This window comes from Haemorhous mexicanus, chromosome 1, assembly GCF_027477595.1.
Source record: "Haemorhous mexicanus isolate bHaeMex1 chromosome 1, bHaeMex1.pri, whole genome shotgun sequence".
NCBI lineage: Eukaryota > Metazoa > Chordata > Aves > Passeriformes > Fringillidae > Haemorhous > Haemorhous mexicanus.
This window is the reverse complement of record NC_082341.1, coordinates 9,899,291-9,920,476: the sequence shown is the minus strand read 5'-3', so window position 1 is coordinate 9,920,476 and position 21,186 is coordinate 9,899,291. Positions and strand designations below refer to the sequence as shown.

Below are 21,186 nucleotides of genomic sequence, written 5' to 3'. Positions count from 1 at the left end.
GCTGAGTACAGATCTAAGACTGCTGAAAATATCTGGTAGCTGTACAGGGCTGGGATTCAGGCCTGGAACAGCACAATGAACCGTGAAACCTGTAAGAGAATCTCTTGCCAGTTAGCACACACATTCACATTTCCTGTAGCAAACTGAAATTTAGATACCATACTTGGGCACCTCATTCCAGAGATGAAGGTCTCTCCCTGGAGCCTGCCTTTGATGAATGGGAAGGGGAGAACAGAGCTCTCTGCAGGAGGTCCCTTTTCTCTGTATAATAAGAACCTACAGTAATGAGGTCCTAACTATGCTGCTGCTTTTTACATGCTTAAATTTATCAAGGAATAATTTGGGCCACAACTGTTAGATTTTAATTAATACATGTAGTAAATACTCTGTGGTAGAACTTGTAAAAAAATTACTAGCATCTGTTACAAAATCTGCTGAGAGTTTCAGAGCTGACAGTGACTTGGCTGCACATATTTTTCCCTGCATGGGCACAAGTATTAACCTGTCCAAGAGAAAGTTAAAGGAAGGCTCTGCTTATGAGCAGTCAAATAAATTGGCATTGCCATGGGCAATATTTCTTGGAGCTAGATTTTAAACAACTGACTTACTGGGTGGTTGGTGGCAGTTCAGGCAGTAATCTTAGAATCGACAGAAATTTATTTTTATTTACAGACTTATTACTAAGTTGGGTTTTAGGCACTAGGTGTTTGGTTTCCCCTTAGAGCTAGAATCTGCTGAACTTAAATTTAACATATAGGTGCAAATTATTTAGAGTTTATGGTCAGTATAGACATTTCCAAAGAACTGTATTGACTATAAGGAAATCTTCAACACATCAGATACATCTCTTTATTTATCTTTTATTGATGAGGCCTTTATTTCTCTTTTACTGATGATAAAGCAGATGTAGAGTAACTTGTTTATTCTTGAACATATAAAAGAATTTTGAGAATTAGAGAAAAGTAATTCATCAGTTGCAATTGCCTACTGATTAACAATATTTGAATCTTAAAAACTGGAAATCATTGAAATTGCTGTGAAACCATATGTAGGTAAAAGGGTTGCTGAGATGTAAAAAGTGTTTTTCATCTTTTCTTTGTCATAAACTACAACCAAGATCTAGTGGGTATGATCTGTTTATCACAGTTCCAGCTATGGATTGTACAAGTACACAAAGTGAAACAGTAAATGCAGATTAAAGTGCTCAGTCCTAAAAGATTCTTAGATGTGTAATGTTCTGATTAATTGGAGGCAGTATCTGTATAACGTGACACGGCCTACTGCTGTCATTAATTAAAATGGTATTGATTTATGATGGCTATTTTTGCTGCTAAATAGCACAGTTGAGCCAGGAGTAAAGAATATTCAAGAGATCCCCAAACGCTTGGCTTGTCTTCAGAATTGATGATAATCAGTAATAGGAGAGATGACAGTTCTGTGTTGCATTTATAAGAGGGATAATGTATCCAATTCCTCTTTTTTCACTCTTGCTGCTTCTCCACCGTGTCTGTCAAACACCCAACAATTCTAATGCTGGAACATTCCTCCTCCTAGGCCAAGGAGATGTTGAATGTAAATCACTCAGCTACTTGCTACCCATTGTTTGTTTGAAGAGCAGAGGGTGTCTTTATGTAAGGGCTGGTTTCAGGTGTGGGTAAAACATCTTCATGCAAATGGTGCTGGCCATAGGCAGTGGCTGTGTATGGAAGCAAGGTTCTGTCATTCAGGTCAGCACTGCACACTTGACTGACCAATCTAGAGGTGAACTGATGGCATTATTGAAAACCTTAGGTATAGACTCAAGATAGTTTATCCACAGTTTGTGCTTCCACTGAAGGGCTGCTTTTGTAACTGCTTCTGTGAAAATCAGAGCATATTCTCCCAAAAAACCTCAGGAACTCCTCTACAAACATATGCAAATAAAATGAATGAATTTACGTTAGAAGCAGAGAAATTTAAATGGAGCGTGATTTAAAGCATATATGGCCAAATGTTAAACTTCCCAAAACACTGGAGAAAGCAGATTCTTTGGTTTCCAGTATTGTTTTAAAATGAGCTTAATTTAGAAAGAGGATTTACATTTTTTAGAATTTATGATCACTTACTTTGCTTGCTTTTTTAAGATGGAAAAACTTTTTAACAGAGTCTGAAGAATGTTTTGATGCAGAGCATTGCAAGACAGCTACGTCAAAAGACTGTATCAGTGGTGGTTTGCAGTCCTGACATGAGAGAAAGTGGCTGTGTCTGCTGGAAGCTGGAATCTTAGGAGATGGTTCCTGGAAGCAGGGCCTGGAGGAATTTTGGTAGGGTGAATGGGCACATTGCAAACTGACTAGACTTTTCATTTCTGTTTAGTGTTGTGTATTTTTGTGTTTACTACTGATGTATTGAAAGATTACACCATCTTGAAACTTCATCACTGTTTTTTCCTTTTTTTTCCCAAAAAGATGAAATGTTGGTTTCAAACTCTAGATTTCCTATATATTTGCAGTATTTCTTTTCCCTTGGCTTTATTGATTTGTAAAGACTTGTGTGGTTGGGGTAAGTGACTGGACAAATGTTGCTGTGTACACAAGTCAAAGGATCAACAGGACTGTCAAATATCCAGGCGTGCTTTAACTAAAATACTGAAACATGTAATACTGTGTTGTTGAAAAAAGGTACAGGCCAGCCTTGGGTGCTCATTTACTCATTTGCTGCCATTCCACTTGGGGGGCTTTATCTTCCTTTTTGCTCAGCGTGGACTTCAATATGTTGCAGACTGTGATGTGTCTGCCAGGTAGTGTCCATCTGTTTGTGGATGAACAAAAATCCCCTAGTGCTGTGGATGGTGTACTTGGGTATTAAATTCGCTTTCTGATGAAAATTATTGGACAGTTCTAGAAAGACATTGCAGGCCCAGGAGATTTGCAAGTTGCTGGATGTTCCACTGTGCAGATTCTCTATGTGCCAGCCCAGTAACACAAGCACATGAATTTTCCTTAGAGGATGCAGTTTCAGTAGCAGCCTGTCCTTGTGCAGGTTTGATTTAAGTACACTTACTCTGCTTTTTCTAAAATAGCTTCTTGGATAAGAGGTGCTAAGCTCAGTCATGGGATAGATACTTCAGCTGGAAGATAGGCTGTCCAAACATGATTTGTGTGAGTACAAGAATTAAAGGCTGTGGGTGCAAACTTAAAAATCTTTCTAGGTCTTTGTAAAATCTTTTCAATAAATAATGAAAATACTTTTTCTGTTTCAAAACTAAGTGGTATCACTGGGTGGGGATTTTTGTTTATGTTGAACATTACTTTCTATCATTTTTGAAGACTTTTTTTCCTCCAGAGTACTTTTTATTAACATATTGAGTCAAGACAGTAAGGCTGATATTTAAGGGTAATAGTTAATTTAGCTGGGGAGGCAGTCTGGGTTTTGATTCCACCTTGTAGCTCAAACATATGATGAAGCATTCCTAAGTTTAGAAACTTGATTTAGCAGGGAGTGCTTTCAGTGTTTTTCCTTAGCAACCCAGCCTACCAAAACACACCAGAGCTGCCCTTCCTGCTCTGTACTGAGGAACAGTAGCAAACTCCTTCGTTTTAAGGTGGAGTTTATAAACAAAAATAGGATAATGAGTCCTGCAATTGTAGGGGATTGAAATTCAGTGGTCAGAGTATTTTCCAATTATGTATTTTGTTGGTCTTGCATTTTCAGTATGATCCTATATGAGGTTAAGGGCTGCACTAAAACTCTAGAGCATCATTTTTGTTTTAAGTAAACTTACCTGAAGACTATTCATTAAATGGAATTGCTTGTTGGTTTTTTGGGGTTTTTTTGCTTGTTTTCTTTGGTAGGGGCTAAGCATGCTTCAGGATAGAAGGGATGCTGGAGGATGTCAGCAGCTGCTAAGGGTTACAGCCAGACTTTGTGGAAGCTGAGAGGGCTTTCAGGGAAGGATAACTCCATAGTACTGTTTTAGTTTTGATTTTTCCTTAGACATCACTTCTGATGCTGTATTAGCTGGATGTTTGATCTTTCTTAGTGCAGAAGTTGCCATGTAATGTGTTGCCAGTGAAATGGCAACAGTTCTTTTACAGAACTGTGCTATACACAGTGTTGAGGGGTGCTGATACACAGCCCATTGAAGGGGACAGAATTGGTCTAGAGAGAAGGGAGAACAAATCTTATAAACCTTAAAATTTTTAGCATCTACCTAATATTAGAAATACTAAGCTTTGTATATAAAGCTGGTATAAGAATTTGGTTAAATGCTTGAATGAAAGAGCCAGAAGGAGTTACACATGTAAGCTTGTCATTGGTACCTGGTGCTGTCAGGTTAGCTGGGGCTTTCCTCCCCACGTTTGTCACTGCATTAACTGAGACCCGATTGAAACACTGCAGCTCTTTTTGCTTTTGCTCTATTGCAATGCTCTGCTTTCTGTTACTTTGTCAGCAGCATTTTATGGTTTCAGAGAGGGGGTAATCACTAATTATTTAAAAGTTCCGTGAAACTCCCAGACTTGTTCTGCATTCTTCATACTGTCTGGATTTTACATAGTGGGTTTCTAGTGTTTTGACTAGAAATGAAACTGGGATTTTAAAATGCCTGTTATATCTTCTTGCATGATTTCTGATTAAATTTCAAAATTGTTTGAGCATTAAGAATAAGCTCTGACTGGATAGTACTGGATGCAGTGCAGTATGCAAAAATTAAACATCTTTGCTGGTTGGTGTTGGGTCATAGTCAGTCAAAACAAGCATTAGGTTTTAACTACTGAGTGTATTCTACAGACTTGTTTGACTTCTTAGGATTAACTTCTTAGGACTTCTAGGTTAACCTAGCTTGAATTTTTATGTCATGATGCTGCTTTTTTTTTGGATACTGCCAAAAACCAAAAAATCCACGTTCTCAATTTTGCTCTTTTGTATTTTCAAATACAGATTTGCAGTTTGCTCATTCCCAACCAATACAAAGCAAATTATACTTGTCATGGTTCACATTGATTTGTTTCAAATGTGTTGTGAATTATAGTTTACATTAGAAAGAATAGAAGGTTGGGCTTCAGTATATGGAGATGTTTCAGGCTAAATGAAGAGAAGAAGGTTTAATCTGCCTGAGAAAGAGAAGTCTAACAGAAGGTGATCATTGCTTCTTAACACTTGCCTTTTCTGAAAGCTGATGCCCATTTTAGCTCTCCCAGAACACCTGCATGGTTCTCTTGAGAGATAACTGTGCAATCTAGTGAGTGCTAAAGGAATGAGCTCTCCCTGCTGCAGGAACCTCAGTCTCTGGATCAGAGCTGACTGCAGGGTGAGGGAATCGGGCAGCAGGTCAGTGGAGTAAAAGGTGAAGAAACCTTCAGTGTTTTATTGTAGATACCGGCAACAAGGGTGGCTGGCAATTTGGTGCAGAGCCCAGCACTTCTTTTCACAGCTGTAGACAATTCAAAGAATAGTAAGTTGTGCTGTGACACTGGTTGTATAAGCTGTTTAGAAAGCTAATGTTTAGTAGTCCAGAGAGAAATATTTGTCTTCTGTTGACTGTCAAGAGAATAAGACACTCTGGCATGCAGTGGGGTGGGAACATGCCTGGGTTCTCAAGGGAACTGAAAAGGAATTTGTTGTAGAGACTTGGAAGTACAAAAGAGGTCGTGTTTTTGAAATGTGACAAACTGAAAATATCGTGCTAATGCTTTAATAATTTTATTTTAGAAAGCAAAAGCTTGAATTTCAAGGTATTAAGACTTTATTTGTAGAGGAGAAGAAGAAATTAAATTACTTCTGAGAATACAAGGATAAAGTCAATAATGTCAAAAAAGTACTGTGCAAGATTTTTTTGAGTGGTATAATTTGGTGAGTCCTGAGAGCTGTGGTTCATCCTATGCCTTTTAGCAGTTTAAACATTTAAAATCTGGGTCTTTGCTGTCAGTAATTGCAATGCTTTTGGGAATTTGGAGATGTGCTAATGCAGGCTTATGAAACATTAAATGTTTCATTTTGTAAACCTTGGTTGCACTACTTCTCTGTAACATGGTGTGAGAGCAAGACTTTGGTCAGTATAAATCCAGTTTTTCATATTTTGCTTGTATAGAGTCTTATGCTACTAATTTTTTTTAAACTGTGCTTGTCCTGGCCCTCTATTGGACATCAGCATTTGTAAAATACAATTGTTCTGCTGTAAATGCCTGTAGAGGTGAGATTGGAGAAGGGCATCCTGTTGTCTAAGAGCTCATGCTGGCTTCTGGTCTTCTGAATGAGGAAGTGGTATAGACAAAAACTGTTGTAAATGTGGATTGTAAACAGTCAAAATGTTATACCTAAATTCTTATGTTTCCTCACTTTTAAGATGTGCTCAACAGTGTGGTACATGTGTAAAATGTCCCTTTCTGTGTTAGGTTATCAGTCTGCTGTCAGAGATTCTGGATGGGGTTTCTGCAACCTATTCCCCCCATATGCCTTCTACTTCTTTATTATTTTTTTACTGTCCTGTCTCACTCCAAAACTTGCCTTTGTCCTTTTTGAGATGGAAAGTGAAAAAGAAATGTGAACATGGCAATCCAGGAAAAATTACAAGATATTAAACTGCAGTGAAAAAAAAGCAGTTTGGCCACAGAGTTGATGTCATCTGTATGTTGAAGCCTGAGTTATGATATATATTACTAATATATGAGTACTTGAGGATAATTCTGAAGTTAGGCTGTGCTAGAAGGCTCCAAGCTTTCTGTTCAGAAAGAGGTAACAGCTGAGCAAAGCAAACCCATGTGGTTCTCTCTGGCAGACATCCTGTGCTGTGTTTAGGGTAGATTCTGCACCCAGATAGCAGAGAAAACCATGCCAATGTACTTCCACTTATTTGGAAGGAAACTCTAACCTTTACTGGTGGAGAAGGAGATTTTTGTTTCATGTTGTTTGTGAGGTGATTAAGCCTGGATGCTTTTGGAAGTTAATGATGATTGGTTTTTAATTTCTAGGCTGAAGCTTTTGCTTCCAGTTGGGGCTGCAGAGGCTGAGTGTCAGGCTAGAAGCAGGATTTTCCAGTTCCCTTACTAGCAGACTTCTGTTCTGTCATTCTTCCAGAGCAGCTGCTTATAATGCCTATCCCGGAGGATTTTGTTAGAGCAAGCTGCTGCTAAGTAGGAGGTCTCTGAGTAACTTTCTATTATGGCATGCTTGCTCCATCTCTGCAAAAATAGCAGCACTTAGGCAAATTGTATCTAGTTTTGGTATTGGTGAGTTAAATTGCTGAAAAGTAATGCAGCTTTTGACAAGTCACACTGCCACTGTGAGTGAAGCATTTTTAATAGATGTTGAAGCAAAAGATGTGCTTAAAAAAATGAAACTGCTGTGCTTTGAAATGGCTCAGCATCCTTCACTTCTGAATTGCAGGACTTAGTTCTGGGCTGCTTTCTCAGTCATATCAGAACTCTGGAGCCTCCTTGTAGGCAGGGTTCATATTTTTCAAATACAGCATTATTTTGCATTGCCAAAGACATTATTTGCCATAGAAATTGGGGAGAATATCCAGGTGAGAATATTCTGGTGGTGTTGCAGGGCTGCATAAGGATGGATTCTGAGTCCTCAGCTGCCAAAACTATAAGCTGATTAGGCTTTTGATGGGCTGCTAGGAAAAATTGCAGGATTGTTGATTTTCTAAATGCTGTTCCAATGAATTCTGCAATGAGAAGGAAAACAGAGGGACAAGTCTCTCAATTACAGTCCTGTATATGTATTTAATATATAATGTATTTTAAAAAATAAGCACAGTGGCATGTTTGTATTATTTAAATGAGAAATACAGATACATTTCTGGTTCTTGGTAAAATGTAAAAAAGTCTTTTTATAGATTGAATTAATGGCATACTTTAATTTTAGCACAGCAGGAAGGTTGGATATGGGATTCCTGTGTGGAGTTTGGGCTCTAGTGAGGTTCAAAGGGTGTGTGTATGGGCAGTGGTGGCTCTTGGCAGTGTTTTGGGAAGGTCTGGTTTTTGCTAGTTTAGCCTGACTTTTTACAAGACAGCTTATGTGCTCCTAGTTGTTTTCCTTGTCTCCCAGATATGGTACTTGAATGAATATATATTAAGAAATAATGTCCTTCAGGCCATACTAGGATGCTGAAATGTCCTGTGTATGTGAACTGCTGTTTATTTCAGGTTTGAACTACTCTGTATGTCAGGCTTTTCTTTAGACCTTTAAGAAAGAGAAGAGGAACAGAGATAACAAGGAAGGTTGTAAGGAAATGAAAATTTCTATACCTTATAAAGAATGTCAATTTTATTACTTGAGGTGTATGAATTCCATTGTAGTAGCTTTCCTGTGTTAGCATTGAACCCTGGAGGTGTTGAAAAGCTGTTTGTTTCAATCTCTCTGAGCACCAGCTTGTTTTGTCTTTAACTGCTATGTTGTTGAAGAAATTACTTTTCACCCTAATGCTCACGGTGACTGAAGCAGATAGCTCAGGGTAGGGGGGAGTGCAGAGATCACCCTGGAAAACTTGTGCTGAACAGCTGTCTGTAATTTGTTGTGGCACCTCACAGGACTTGAACTGATAGAAGCAGCTCACGTGGGATGACAGTGTTTGTGCTGGTAGAGTGTTTTGGGAACATTTGGTGGGGTACCAAGTATGTGTTTCTAAAGCCACTCTTGTCTTATACGTGCAAATCTGACTCAAAGGCCATGTAATTGCTTCTTTCATAAAGGTTTATTTTGCTTTCCAATGTGTTGTCCAAGCACTTAAGTGGCTTATGTTCTAGTTTATAAATAAATACAGTCCTTAACCTTGCTTGATTACAGCTGTTTCTTTCATTTAAGTAGGTTTCCACTTTTTCTACTATTTCCATTTTACTTTGAGGTTTTATCATGATCATAGAGGCATGGCAAAAATTTAAGGGTCCTTCCCCACCTCCTTTATATCTTACTCTATGTGTGTACTCCCTGTGTGGAGGGGGGTCATTTTATTTTTTCCTCTACCCTTAATTCTCTTATGTTTGATTTTTTTAAAAAACATTTTCTTTGTTTGTTTATGGGCCATTATTGTCAAAACCTGTACTGCTTATTTTGTAACACGTTTAGGTTACTTGATACTGACTTCTGTGGGTCTCTCTAACTGTTACTCTGTGAAATATCCTATGGATATAAATAGTGTATTTGACAAAACTGATTTTCTATATTCAGTCTGCTTCTGGACCTTGCAGATGTTTCTGTTGAAAGATGTGGCACATGCAGCTCATCTGTGATGGTTCTCAGGGAAACTGTCTTGAGAGTCCTGGCTTAGTTCTCAAACTGCAAACACACACATTTGTAGTCCTGAGCATGAATTTTATTGTGCAAAGGCTAATCATTTTAATGTATTTAAAACTGCAAACACAAAATCCATCCCAAGGCATGCTAAACAGAAGCTGAATCAGATTAGTAGAAGTAATGGAAATAGCAGCTGATTGTTGGTTTAGTAACAAGGGCCTGCAGGATTTCTAAGGAACCTTCACTATTAGCATTTAACCTTTTCTTTCAGAAGTACTGCATCCTGCAGTTCTGCAACAGTAAATATTTTGTGGGATTTTCTTAGAAGAGGAGAGAGTCAGGATATTTCTGGTATTGATGGAAGTAAGGAGAATTGCTCAGTTAACCACAGAGCTGAATTTCTGAAGTGACAGAGCCTGGCTGCTCTGCTTTCCCTCCCAGCCCCCTTCTTTAGCTCCTGTCAGAAAGGAGGGGTCCTCCCTTCAGCCTGGGTGTGAGGAGAAAGCTCCTCAGGCTGTGTCAGGTGGCAGAAGTGGAAAGGAACAAATCATTCACCTATTGCTGCTCCTTGTTGCTTCAGAGACTGAGAGGGGATTGCTGGCTGGAATACATGGGATTAAGCTATTAGCCCTGCTGAGCTCTGTTTTACCTAAAATGTCCCTAGGCCAGCCTGCTTTACCAACTGGAAAACACTGGAGTGAATAGCTGTTAAATTGAGCTTGAATATCACTATATGACACGATTTATTCTATCCATGCTGGGCTGCTTCTTTTAGTAACTTTCTCTGGCCTTTTTGAGTTACAAGTGCAGTGAGTTTAGACAAACTGTCAGCTATAATTCAAAGGAAAATTTAATTTTAGTGTGTTTTGGTTTTTTGCCACGCCACGGCTTTAGGCTTAATGGTTAAATAACTGCTTATGCTGTACATTCAGAAGGTTTTAGAGCACCTAATTTGGGCTTCTGTCCTGAATCTCCTTCTGTGGTAAAGTCTCTCCCTACCCACAGATTATGTATGTAGAGACTATGAAAACTTGCTGTGATACCCTTATGCATTTTTACATTTAAACCAGACAAATGTACTTTAGACAGAGAGGAGGATGGAGGATTTTTATATGTAATTTTAGCTTTCCAAAATAAGCAGAAGGGACCAGTATCTAATAGAAGAGATATTTGTGAAATAGCTGGAAAAGTGCTCAAGAATATTTTGCTGCTTTGTAACTATATAAAGAAACTTGATTATATTGTGTGACCTTAAAGTGACTGGTATAGTTTCTTTAAGATTTACATCTGGAGCAACAAATAATCAGTGCAAAGGGAAGGAACTGAGCTTAAGTTAAGTGATGCTGCCTCAGATAAATCTGTTAAACATAGCTATGATAGTACATTATTTTTAACGTAGAATTTTCTACAGTGTGTGGAAGTGACTCAGCATTGTTGAGTCCAACTCCTGGCCCTATGGAGGGCACCCTAAGAATCACACCATCTGCCTGAGAGCATTGGAATTCTTACCTTTAATCTTGGAATATAAAATGGAAGAAACCCAAAATTTTACGGGGTTTTGTTTGTGGGTTTTTATTTGTTGCTGTTGTTTTTTGTTTTGTTGGTTTTTTTTTTCTTTCTTTAAATCTTATCTGCTTTTATTGATTCTGTTTCTTCCATTGCTGTAATACACAATTAATGAAAAGTGGTTGGTTTGTAGCAAATTACATTTTCCGTTTTTGGAATGCTCTGGTCAATACCTGTGGTTTTCTACTTTTAGTGTAGGTGTTATGTAGATAATATTTAGGGTCTATGTGTTAATAATAAATGTTACATTTAACTAGGGTTGCTGAATACATACCTTTAAGGATGGAAAAAGCTTTCAAAGATATTTTTTAAAAGAAAAATGTTTTACAGGGGATCAGTGAATAGTAACAGCTATTATGCAATTTATGTTTTAAAGTAGATTATTAGTACCTGTGACTTGTGTTGAGAGCAATTCAACATTACTTAGAGAAGGGTGTTGTCATGTCTTTCCTTCTGAATTTCTTGTCAATGCTTGCTTTTAGGAACATTTATGTAGATAAGTGAAACTTCTTTATGCGAATGAAAAATTATATTTAAGGCATTTATGTTATTATTTGCATTTTGAACCTCATTTCATGTTATTTGCTGATTGCTACTTGACTCTTCAAAATTTCCCACCAATCCTTAGTCCATGGCATTTGAGTGTAATAGTTATTATTCTGAGTCTAGCCTTGTTCCCTTGGAAAGATGCAGATGATAGCCTGACCAGAAAACTGAGTTAATTTAACCAGTATGAAGAGAGTTAAAAAAATAAAATAATAAGAAATGTTTCTGCTGTTTTTGCTGTTATTGTAAGTGGTTTTCTTTTGTCCCTTTTTTCTTTTATTGTCTTCCAGTACAATAGAACTGCATTACTTGGGCTCTTTCTGGTATTTTATTGATCATTACAAAAATTACTGTGTTCTGAATTGAGTTTTCGAAGGTGCAGGATCAGAAATAGAAAGTAAATGTGAAAGTTGTTGAGAGCTAAGCACAAGCAGTTGTGTGAGAAAGCCAGATAATGTCTTTAATGTGCAGAAATGCATATTTTGAACACTTCCAAGTATTTTGCAAGGTAACCTTTAATAATAGAACTTTCCTGGAACATGAAATAATATGATGTTTTTGATGTTGAGTGGTTGTTGGGGCATTTCTTGCATCAGTTCTCTCTTGTTATACTTTGCTTTGAAATGAATTGCTACACCAAGTGGTTGAAATGACACTACTTGCCAAACCTGCATGAGTAATTTACTAACAGAAGCCAAGAGGAAAATGCTTTTAGTCATTAACTGTCTTAGCTGAAATCTTGACTTCTGTCTCTTTCTGTTGTGCTTGTTTTTATACAAGAAATAACAGATTTTGCACATCACTTAGTCTGATTCTTGCATCTGGCCATAAAAGTGTTTGTGCAGTTGCTTCAATGTTCTTGTCTCAGTCCTGACTGATCCAGTGTACCAACTTCTATCCCTCAGGCTTTCTCCTGTTGTCTATGCATAGGATTGTATTTGAAGTCAAAAACTCTGGAAGCAAAACATAATTTTGCCATTAGTGTTGCAGTCTCATATAGCAGGCTGAAAATATATGGGATTAGTAGATGGATAAATATTTTATTCTTTGTTTTCAGACAACCTGGGTTTGGAGCATTTAAAGATTAAGCAAAGCCCAGCTTTTGATTCAAAGTTGGCTTGAGTGAAAATTGTAGTCTTCAAAATATAAGATTCTCTACCCTCTGTTTTGAGTGTCAGAATGAACCAAACTGAACTATATTAAAATTGGAGTGAGCGAGCAGAAAAGCAAGAATGGAAAAGGATGAGGAACAGGAATGGAAGATATTGTATTATTTGTTGCTTATTATCACGTGCAACTGCAGGAGTAAACTAGGCTTACATAATTGAGGGGCAGGCTTAGTGCCAACTCATGTAACTGTAGGAGCATGATAGGTGTGGCACACCAAAGGACAAGTAATTATTACATCTATGGAAATATTAAGAGTCATGTCCTGTACAGTAGATAAAATAAAAAATGAATAAATTAGCATATATGGGTAGATTTGAGTATCTGTGGCCTCTTGTTTGTTTCCCAACCTATCTCAAGTGTTTCTGCATAATTTGAGACTGAATGTGAGGAGTGCTTGATAGGTGCAAGAGAGATGCTTCCTCTTTTCCTCATTCCACAGAGGTGTACTGGATGTCAGCTGTGTGCATGGTGCAGGGCATGTGGCCTGTGCCTTCAGAAGTTTATGCTCTGAATCTGGGAAGCTGGATCACCCTTTGGAGGAAGGTGAATTTCATTTGGCCTGAGGTTATATTTAGAGCAGGAAGCCTCTCTCAAGTCTAGTGTGTCTTTTCTGTTGAATGTCAACTGGATACTTGTACAGAAGACTAAAAATGAATTGTGAACATGACAACTGTTATATCTTGCATTACTCACAGCAGACAGGTTTGCTTTTGGTATTTTCATGAATTTTCTTTTCCTTTCCTCATCTGCGTGTTTAGTTTGTTGTTTCTATTTATTTTATTTTGTTGCTGTTCATTGCAATGCCTGTAGAATCATAGAATTTAGGAAAAGACCTCTAAGATCGTCAAGTCCAACTATTAATCTGACACTGGCAGATCTACCAGTAAACTATGACCCTAAATGCCACAGCTGCAGTACATCCAGCACTGCTGACTCTACCACTTCTTTAGGCAGTCTGTTCCAATGCTTAAAAACTCTTTCCGTGAAAAAAAAATTCTTATATGCATTCTAAACCTCCCTGGTGCAACTTGAGACTATTTCCTCTTATCCTCTCTTTTTTTCACATGGGAGAAGAGAGTGACTCTCATCTGGCTACAACCTCCTTTCAGGTAATTGTAGGGAACAATAAGGTCTCCTCTGAGTTTCCTTTTCTCCAGGCTAAGCAACCTCAGCTCCATCAAGTGCTCCAGCTAAGCCTTGTGCTCCAGACCCTTCACCAGCTCCACTGCCCTTCTCTGGACACACTCCAGTACCTCAATGTCCTTCTTGTATTGAGGGGCCCAAAACTGAACACAGGATTCCAGGTGCAGCCTTGCCAGTGCCCAGGACAGGGGGACAATCACTGCCCTGGTCCTGCTGGCCACACCATTTCTGATACAGGCCAGGATGCCTTTGGCTTTCTTGGCCACCTGGGCACACCTGGCTCATGTTCAGCTGCTGTCAACCAGCACCCCCAGGTCCTTTCCCCACAGGGCCACTTTCCAGCCACTCTGTCCCCAGCCTGTAGCACTGCCTGGGATTCTTGTGACCCAAATGCAGGACCCAGCATTTGGCCTTTTTGAACCTCATACCACCGGCCTTGGTCCATCAATCCAGCCTGTCCAGATCCCTCTGCAGAGCCTTCCTGCCATCCAACAAATCAACACACCCACCCAACTTGGTGTCACCTGCAAATTGACTGAGGGTGCCGTTGATCCCTTCATACAGATCATTGATAATGGCAGTAAACAGGAGTGTCCCCAACACAGCCCTGTGGAACACACTTGTGACTGGCCAGAGTGACAATCATGGATGTAGCTCCATTCACCCTACCCTCTCTGGGCCTGGCCAACCAGCCAGTTTTTTACCCAGCTGGTTGTACACTGGTCCAAGCCATGAGGAGCCACTTTCTGCAAGAGAGTGCTGTGGGAAAATGTGTCAGGCTTCAATGAAGTCCAGGTCAGCACATGGACAGCCTTGTCCACGAAGTCATGCTGTCATAACAGGAGATCAGCTCCATGGCCTTTGCTGGCACCAAGGTCAGAGTGACAGGCCTGTAGCTCCCCAGGCCCCTGTGGATGGGGTTACATTTGCTGACCTCCAGTCACCTGGGACCTCTCCAGTTAGTCAGGACTGCTGGTGAATGATGGGGAAGTGGCTCTGTGAGCTCTTCTGCCAGCTGCCCCAGTACCACTCGGTGGATCCCTTCCAGGCACAGAGACTTGTACTTGTCTAAGTGGTGTAGAAGGTTGCTGACCATTTCCTCCTGGATTATGTTGGTGTCCCCTATGTGGAACAGCTCTGCAGTTCTCATCCTGTGAAACTGAACATCACTGATCTCTCCTACCTAAATCAGAATGAAACATGTTGATCCAACATCATGCACAAGTCATTGTTGAGAATTGGCGTTTTTTCTGTTTGCAGATTCAGAAGGCAAATATTTTAAAGGAAAGATCAAGATGTTGTTTATTAGTGTTGGGGTTAACAGTCTTCATTCTTTCTGTTCCTTTAAATTTTTAACTATTGGGAGCAACATGAGAACCCTGCAAGACAATAACTGGGTGTAAACTCTGTTCAGCTGTAGGTTCATATACATACTTGTAACTGCTTGTGTTGCAATATTAAAAAACAAATTAAGTATCTTTTGTTTTCAAAAAGTGGACACCATCTCCAACCCTCTTAAGTACAGAGTTATGACATTCTACCCAGCATAATTTTCTAGGAAATTAATTCTAAGTAAATAAAATAACATGGCTCCCAAATTGTTCCATCTGCTATTAATAATTCTAGTTTTTTAACTTTAGTAAAATAAATGATGTTGAATGTTTTTTTCTCAGTCAAACAGATCATGACACTTTCACACCACTTGTAAAGCTTTTGAGAGATGTGATATACTTGAAAAAGATGCTGAGAGCCTTTCTTGACAGTGGAAGACAGCAGCATTTGTAGTTCTTCAAGTATCTGTCGGAACATGGGCCTTACCTTTGTTATTGACCTGGGATTGTTGAAAAATAAACAGACTGGAGAGATAACTCTGAGACTGTTGATTATGCTGCTGAGGGGCAGCATAGCAAAAACTGCATAGCAAAACTTTGGGGGTTTAGATGAAATTAAGGACTGCTCTGAGGGTAGGTTGAGTGTATGAAGAATATGTTAATGCAAGAAGTGAATAAAAACTTAAAAAAGTCATGAATGGGGCTTGCTTTCAAATTCATCTTGTTGAAAATATGGTTTAAAGAGTAGGTCTTTCACTGACTGTTCACATCTGGGATATGTATAATAAAAATAACTGCTGTTGAAGCCGTGGTGCAATCTGTTATGCTATGAAGAGGTTAAGTCTTGGCAATTCAGTTAAGCAGAGACACTGCTTCACAAAAGTCACCATATGTAGGTCATGGTTTTTTAGTGTGTTCAAAGGCTCTTTGTGTTTGGGAAGGGTGATCTGCATCTTGTTCTACAGCCTGTGAGTTTCTAAGGAAAGTCTTGTTAGCTCTGCTTCTTCAGGGCTTTATTTTTGTTTGGAGGGGATTTTTGGTTGGGGTTTTTTTTGGTGTGTGTTTGTAAAAGGTAAAGCTACTACCTGTACTCTCCTATGTCTGGAAAACTGTGTCTGTTCATCCAGTATTTAATTGATGTTTTCCTCTTGCCACGGGTACTTTCTACCCTGTATATAAACTGTCACTCTGTCTCTGACTGGTTTCTGCAGTTGTTTAAAGAAAGAAATCACTAGAAATGTCTTTCAAAGGGCTCTTGGTTGAACTTAAATCCATATTCCTGAGCTTCAGCTTCACTAATTAAATATTTATAGCCATGATTTATTGACATTGAAGAAGATTTGGCATCAATGAAAGGAAGTAGAAGTGCAGACAGGACTCTGGCAGTCATGTGTGTCATGTTCATATTGGTTAGGTTGGCTATGCTTGTTTTTTAGTTTGTCCATGGTGTTACAGCAATGCTTTATTCCAGGTGCTACTACCAGAAACAAGTCCAAGCATATGTTTATGTAGTTCAGAAATGAGTTTGTGTTTTAATTTGCTCGTATTTTAATTGTCAGGAGTGTTGATTGCTCAGTATGTCTAGGGAGATCCCTAAGCTTTCTGGCATTATAAATGACTGGACACAATTAGCTAAAAAATGTTTTGTATTAATTTTTGTTTTGGTTTTTTTTAGGTGCATTTTCCAGACACAGAGAGAGCAGAATGGCTCAACAAGGTAAGAAGAAACATTGCTCCCAAATGGGAAGGGGCAGGAGGGAAGGCTGAGATGAAAATAGAAGGTGAGGCAAGAATCTGAAAACAGAGTAGTTTTAACTTTATGCTTTATACACTTTAAATCTTTACTTGTTGATCCAGTTAGTCACAAGAAAGATTAAATTTAGTTTCATGGTCTTGAAAATGTGAGTTTTATGAATGATTTAAAGTGGCATACAGTAATGACAGCTATAATTGCGTAGAAGTCATAGCAGCTGTAAACACAATCTTTAATTTTCTACTTGTCTGGGATACTTTCCAGTTACTGTAAGTTCCTGACCTACAATCTAAAAATAAATGAAATTTGCAGTTTTGATTTGTGCGTGTGATAATCTAAGATATAAATCTATGTAGCTTACTTTTTAAAACATATCTTTCATTCAAAGAGCATAGAACATGAGTTAATTGGAAAATAGTAGGGAAAAAAATGCAATATAGAATTTTCAGATAGAAAATTCAGATGCAGTAAAGTTCTGATTTTTACATTTATAACTTATTAATGTATTTTAGAACTGTATTTCCATGTAGATTTTTTTTTTCCTCCTTAGACTGTAAAACAGATGTGGCCTTTTATTTGTCAATTCATTGAGAAACTCTTCCGAGAAACCATAGAACCAGCAGTAAGAGGAGCAAACAACCACCTCAGTACCTTCAGTTTTACAAAGATTGACATTGGTCATCAGGTCAGTGTCTGGTGAGGTTTTTTTAAGAGAGCCTCTTTTACACAACATTTTCATGTAGCCTGTTCAAATCTGCACAGAAATATTTGTCTGTGACACTTGGTCGTAAGCTTGATTCTGATTTCTGTTGTAACATTAAAATAAAAATATGTGGGTTTTTTTAGCAGAGGCTTTATTGCATTTCCTGGGATCTATGCTTCACAAACTTGACTGAGAATTTGGAGATGACTCAGTGTAATGCCTGGTCACATGAAGAGCTCACAGCAATGTGGTTTTAATATTGTTCATGCAATGCTTTACATTAAGTGAGCAGGGGCCATTATCCTTTTGCCAGATGGTCCAAGTGCAGTTTTCTTGTCACAGATGCACTTCTAATCATAATATGTGGGGAGTCAATGACAAGGCTGCTGGCTTGGCTTTGCAAGGACTGCACAAAACACAGTATAAATTGGCATACAGGTGTTTGTCTTCAGTTCCATCCCATGAAAGAAGGGGTCTCATGCCTGCAGGAAGCTTGCTTGACCAGTGCAAGCTGAGAATGGTCCCCTCTGCTTGCAGCAAGTTCAGCACTACTTAATCATCCCTGCATTAACCAGAACTTTACTGCTTTGAGATGCAGTTTAACAGCTTTTGTTTGAAGTTGTCTTTTGTGTTTTTGTTGCTTGTCATAAATTGAATTTCAAACAAGGATTTAAAAATCAACACCCCCACACACCCTCATTGTTAGGAAACCTGAAATTAATTTTCAGGTGTGATAGAGGGGAATTGTTTTTCCTCTCTTTGTGACTCTATTTCATGTAGGTTAAGGTTCATTATGCTTTACAGCACCTTTTGTGTGCTGGGTTTATTATTTTTTTAAATTGTAAAACTTTTTACATGGGGCCTCTGCCCTAGATATATTTGTATTATAGACTGAAGCATTCCTTTTATGTAGGTTTTAGATTAGCTCCCAGACCTCTGTATGGTTCTGCAGCTGAATTGAGTAACCTTGGACATGACAAAGAGCTATTCTTACTTTATATTGCAGCCTTGATTGAGTTGATTGAGCTGCACAGCCCCAGCACAGCAGTGAGATTTTGATTTTACAGAAATTAACAAAAAAGGTGTAAATAGAAATATGAAAATTATTCAAGATAGGAAAAACTCAAAAGTGAGGTTGTTAGTCATCCTTTCCTGGCTAGTGTTTGATGAATGTTTGAGGCTTGAGTGTGTGACTGATGTGTGTTAATTCTGTGTGAGGCAGAGAGAGAGGGGAGTGTGAACACAACGATTTAGAGAGCACAGAGTGGTTGACACAACTTTTTATGGGAATTATGGATTCTTTTCCATCTATTCTCACTAAATTCCACATATGGCCATTGTCTTTTTGTGAGCTAAATTTAGCTTGTTGTTGTAGTTACACAATAAAAAATGCTTTGGGAGTGTTAGACATACACCTCTACAGAGAAATCAGGTGTTTATGCAGGGGAGAGGGAAACCTTGATTATTAAATATTTTGTAAATCTTGAAGTTTAGTGGTCCATACCCAGGGTACTTCCAGAAGGATTGCGGTTAACTGGATCCCAGTGAGGTAATTTTTACCCTTGAAATAAGAATTTGAACTAAAGTGATAGCCTTACTTAACACCTTTTAAAGTTTATAGTAGGTTCTTAACTTCAGGCATGAATATGTCTATATTCACCTTTAATTCAGAGTTAAGAGTTTAATATACTTCTGTAGAAGAATCCAACTTTTACTTGCTTCATTGTTCCAGCCTCTGAGGATAAATGGTGTAAAAGTGTACACTGAAAATGTGGACAAAAGGCAGATCATTTTGGACCTTCAAATCAGGTAAATGTTATTACTGTATTACAATGGGATTCCTGCTTTATAATCTGCACAATGTTTGATTTGGCAGTTACATTGGCCTGAAAGGGGAATTGCTTCATTATGCAAATCTAGTTAGTTCTAATTGTGTATGAATAGAGGAGGAAGCTGCATGCTGTAAACAGCATTTATCTGAGGGAAATGGAATATCAACTGTGTGGTTTCATCATTAAAATCATGTCTGTTAATAAAAAAATACTTTCCAGAGACAAAGCACTAATTTTGACCTTTTTCCTTAATGTGTTAATACTTTGCCATTAAATGCAGTCTGAAATCTAAGATGTAAGATTTTTTTGTGTATTTTACTTTTCTCAGTTACTTATTTTATAAACATAGTGTTATATTTATAAATATAATAAAATATTGTATATATAATATATTATGCTTAAAAATAATAATAGCTACAGAAGAAATTGTGCTTACTTTACCAGAGTAAATCTGTGTATTATAAAATGCCAGAATGACTGAGCTCCATTGCTTCAGCTTTCTTTGCTATTTCATCATGACTCCTTTTATATAGGTTTCTCAGTAGGTCTACCCTGCATTTACCCCAGTCATTCTCAACACAATCTGCAGTTGCAGAGTTTTTTGAAAGTTCAGTCAGTCAACCCAGCAGTGTTTTTATAACTGACCATCTTTGGTCTGTGTTACCTTGGCTACTTTTGCCTGTTTGTGGGTTATGGAAAGGCCATATTTGTCAGTCATTAACAGTCCAGCCAGGAGCAGCCTTCTGTGCTCCTCACTGCTTCCCTGGCAGCAGCCAGGAGGGTCATCAGACATCTCAGCTTCAGAGGCACTTCCAAAATTTGAACGTTGTTATTCTTAAATTTGAATTATTTGTCTAAAGCTCAGCTATGTTGAAGCCTTTGCTGCTTTGGCAGAGCTGGGCAGGCCCCAGAGTGATAAGAGAAAAGGCTGCTGTCTCTTTCCCTGGGTTCCAGAGCAGCTGGGGGCTACATCTGTGAGCAGAGCCCAGTCTGTATTGAATTGAATCTTTTTATTTCTGTAGGAAAATGACAGCTGTTCAAATCAGGGATTGGTGTTGGTGGAAAAAATACAGCAGGATTGGCTCTTGAGAGCTTATTTCACTGGATGAATGTGTCAGCCCTAATGGAGCAACTTCCTTCAGTTTTCTCTTTATTGCCACTTCTGACAGCAGCTGGGAGAGCAGCCTCACCTCTTCAGAGATAAGCCCTCGGGAAAACAATCTTGTCTGACCAAACAGTCCATAGAAGTTGTTTTTAAGAAGCTGTTTCTGTTCCAAATCCACTTCTTCCCTTTAAGGCAGAACTATTCTCAGGAAGACAGAGTAAATCTAGTTTGGTTTTTATTTTTTTTATTTCTGCTCATCCTCATGAAGTAGATAAAAGTAAAAAGGCCAGTAGGTATGTACAAAAATTTCAGGAATAATGTCCTGGAAGGAAATCTGTCTGATTGCATTACCTTGCAACCTGCCTTGATAAGTGGTAGACAGCTGCAATAGAATCCAGTCTAAAAGGCTGAAATAAATTCCTTGACGTGGTTTAGATAACAATAATAGAGCTGGGTCAGTTGGATGCTTGTTGAGCCCAACATCCTGTCCCTAATGCAGGTGGCACAGGCTTCCACCTGTGGAAAATGGAAATGAGAGCTCTGGAGTGGCTATCCCAGCTTCTAGGAATTAAGGCTTAGACAAAATCATCATCAAAGGAAGTCCTGTTTCATATTTAAGACTTGTCCTTTGCACCTCATTCAGAAAGGGCTGTTTTTCAAAGGTTTTTAGTATGCAATTTTAAGACAGAGAGCCCCCCTGGCCCCCTGTACCAGTTGTTACTGTTTGATGTTGTTGTTTGCTATTTAATAGTTTGATTTATATGTCCTCTGAGAGTCATGTCACTGGGATTGTCTCAGTCATAACAGGAAGAATAAGT

General features: G+C 38.5%; 1 protein-coding gene across 2 annotated transcripts in view; it reads left to right on the top strand.

The window, feature by feature from the left end:
- ESYT2 (extended synaptotagmin 2) overlaps positions 1-21,186 on the top strand; it is an 80,456-nt gene that overhangs the window by 13,598 nt on the left and 45,672 nt on the right. For both annotated transcript variants that reach the window (XM_059839783.1, XM_059839774.1), the window contains exons 2-4: positions 16,651-16,692; positions 17,279-17,413; positions 19,164-19,240. In XM_059839783.1, coding sequence (XP_059695766.1) covers positions 16,651-16,692; positions 17,279-17,413; positions 19,164-19,240 — 254 coding nt within the window. The remainder of the gene's footprint in view (positions 1-16,650; positions 16,693-17,278; positions 17,414-19,163; positions 19,241-21,186) is intronic.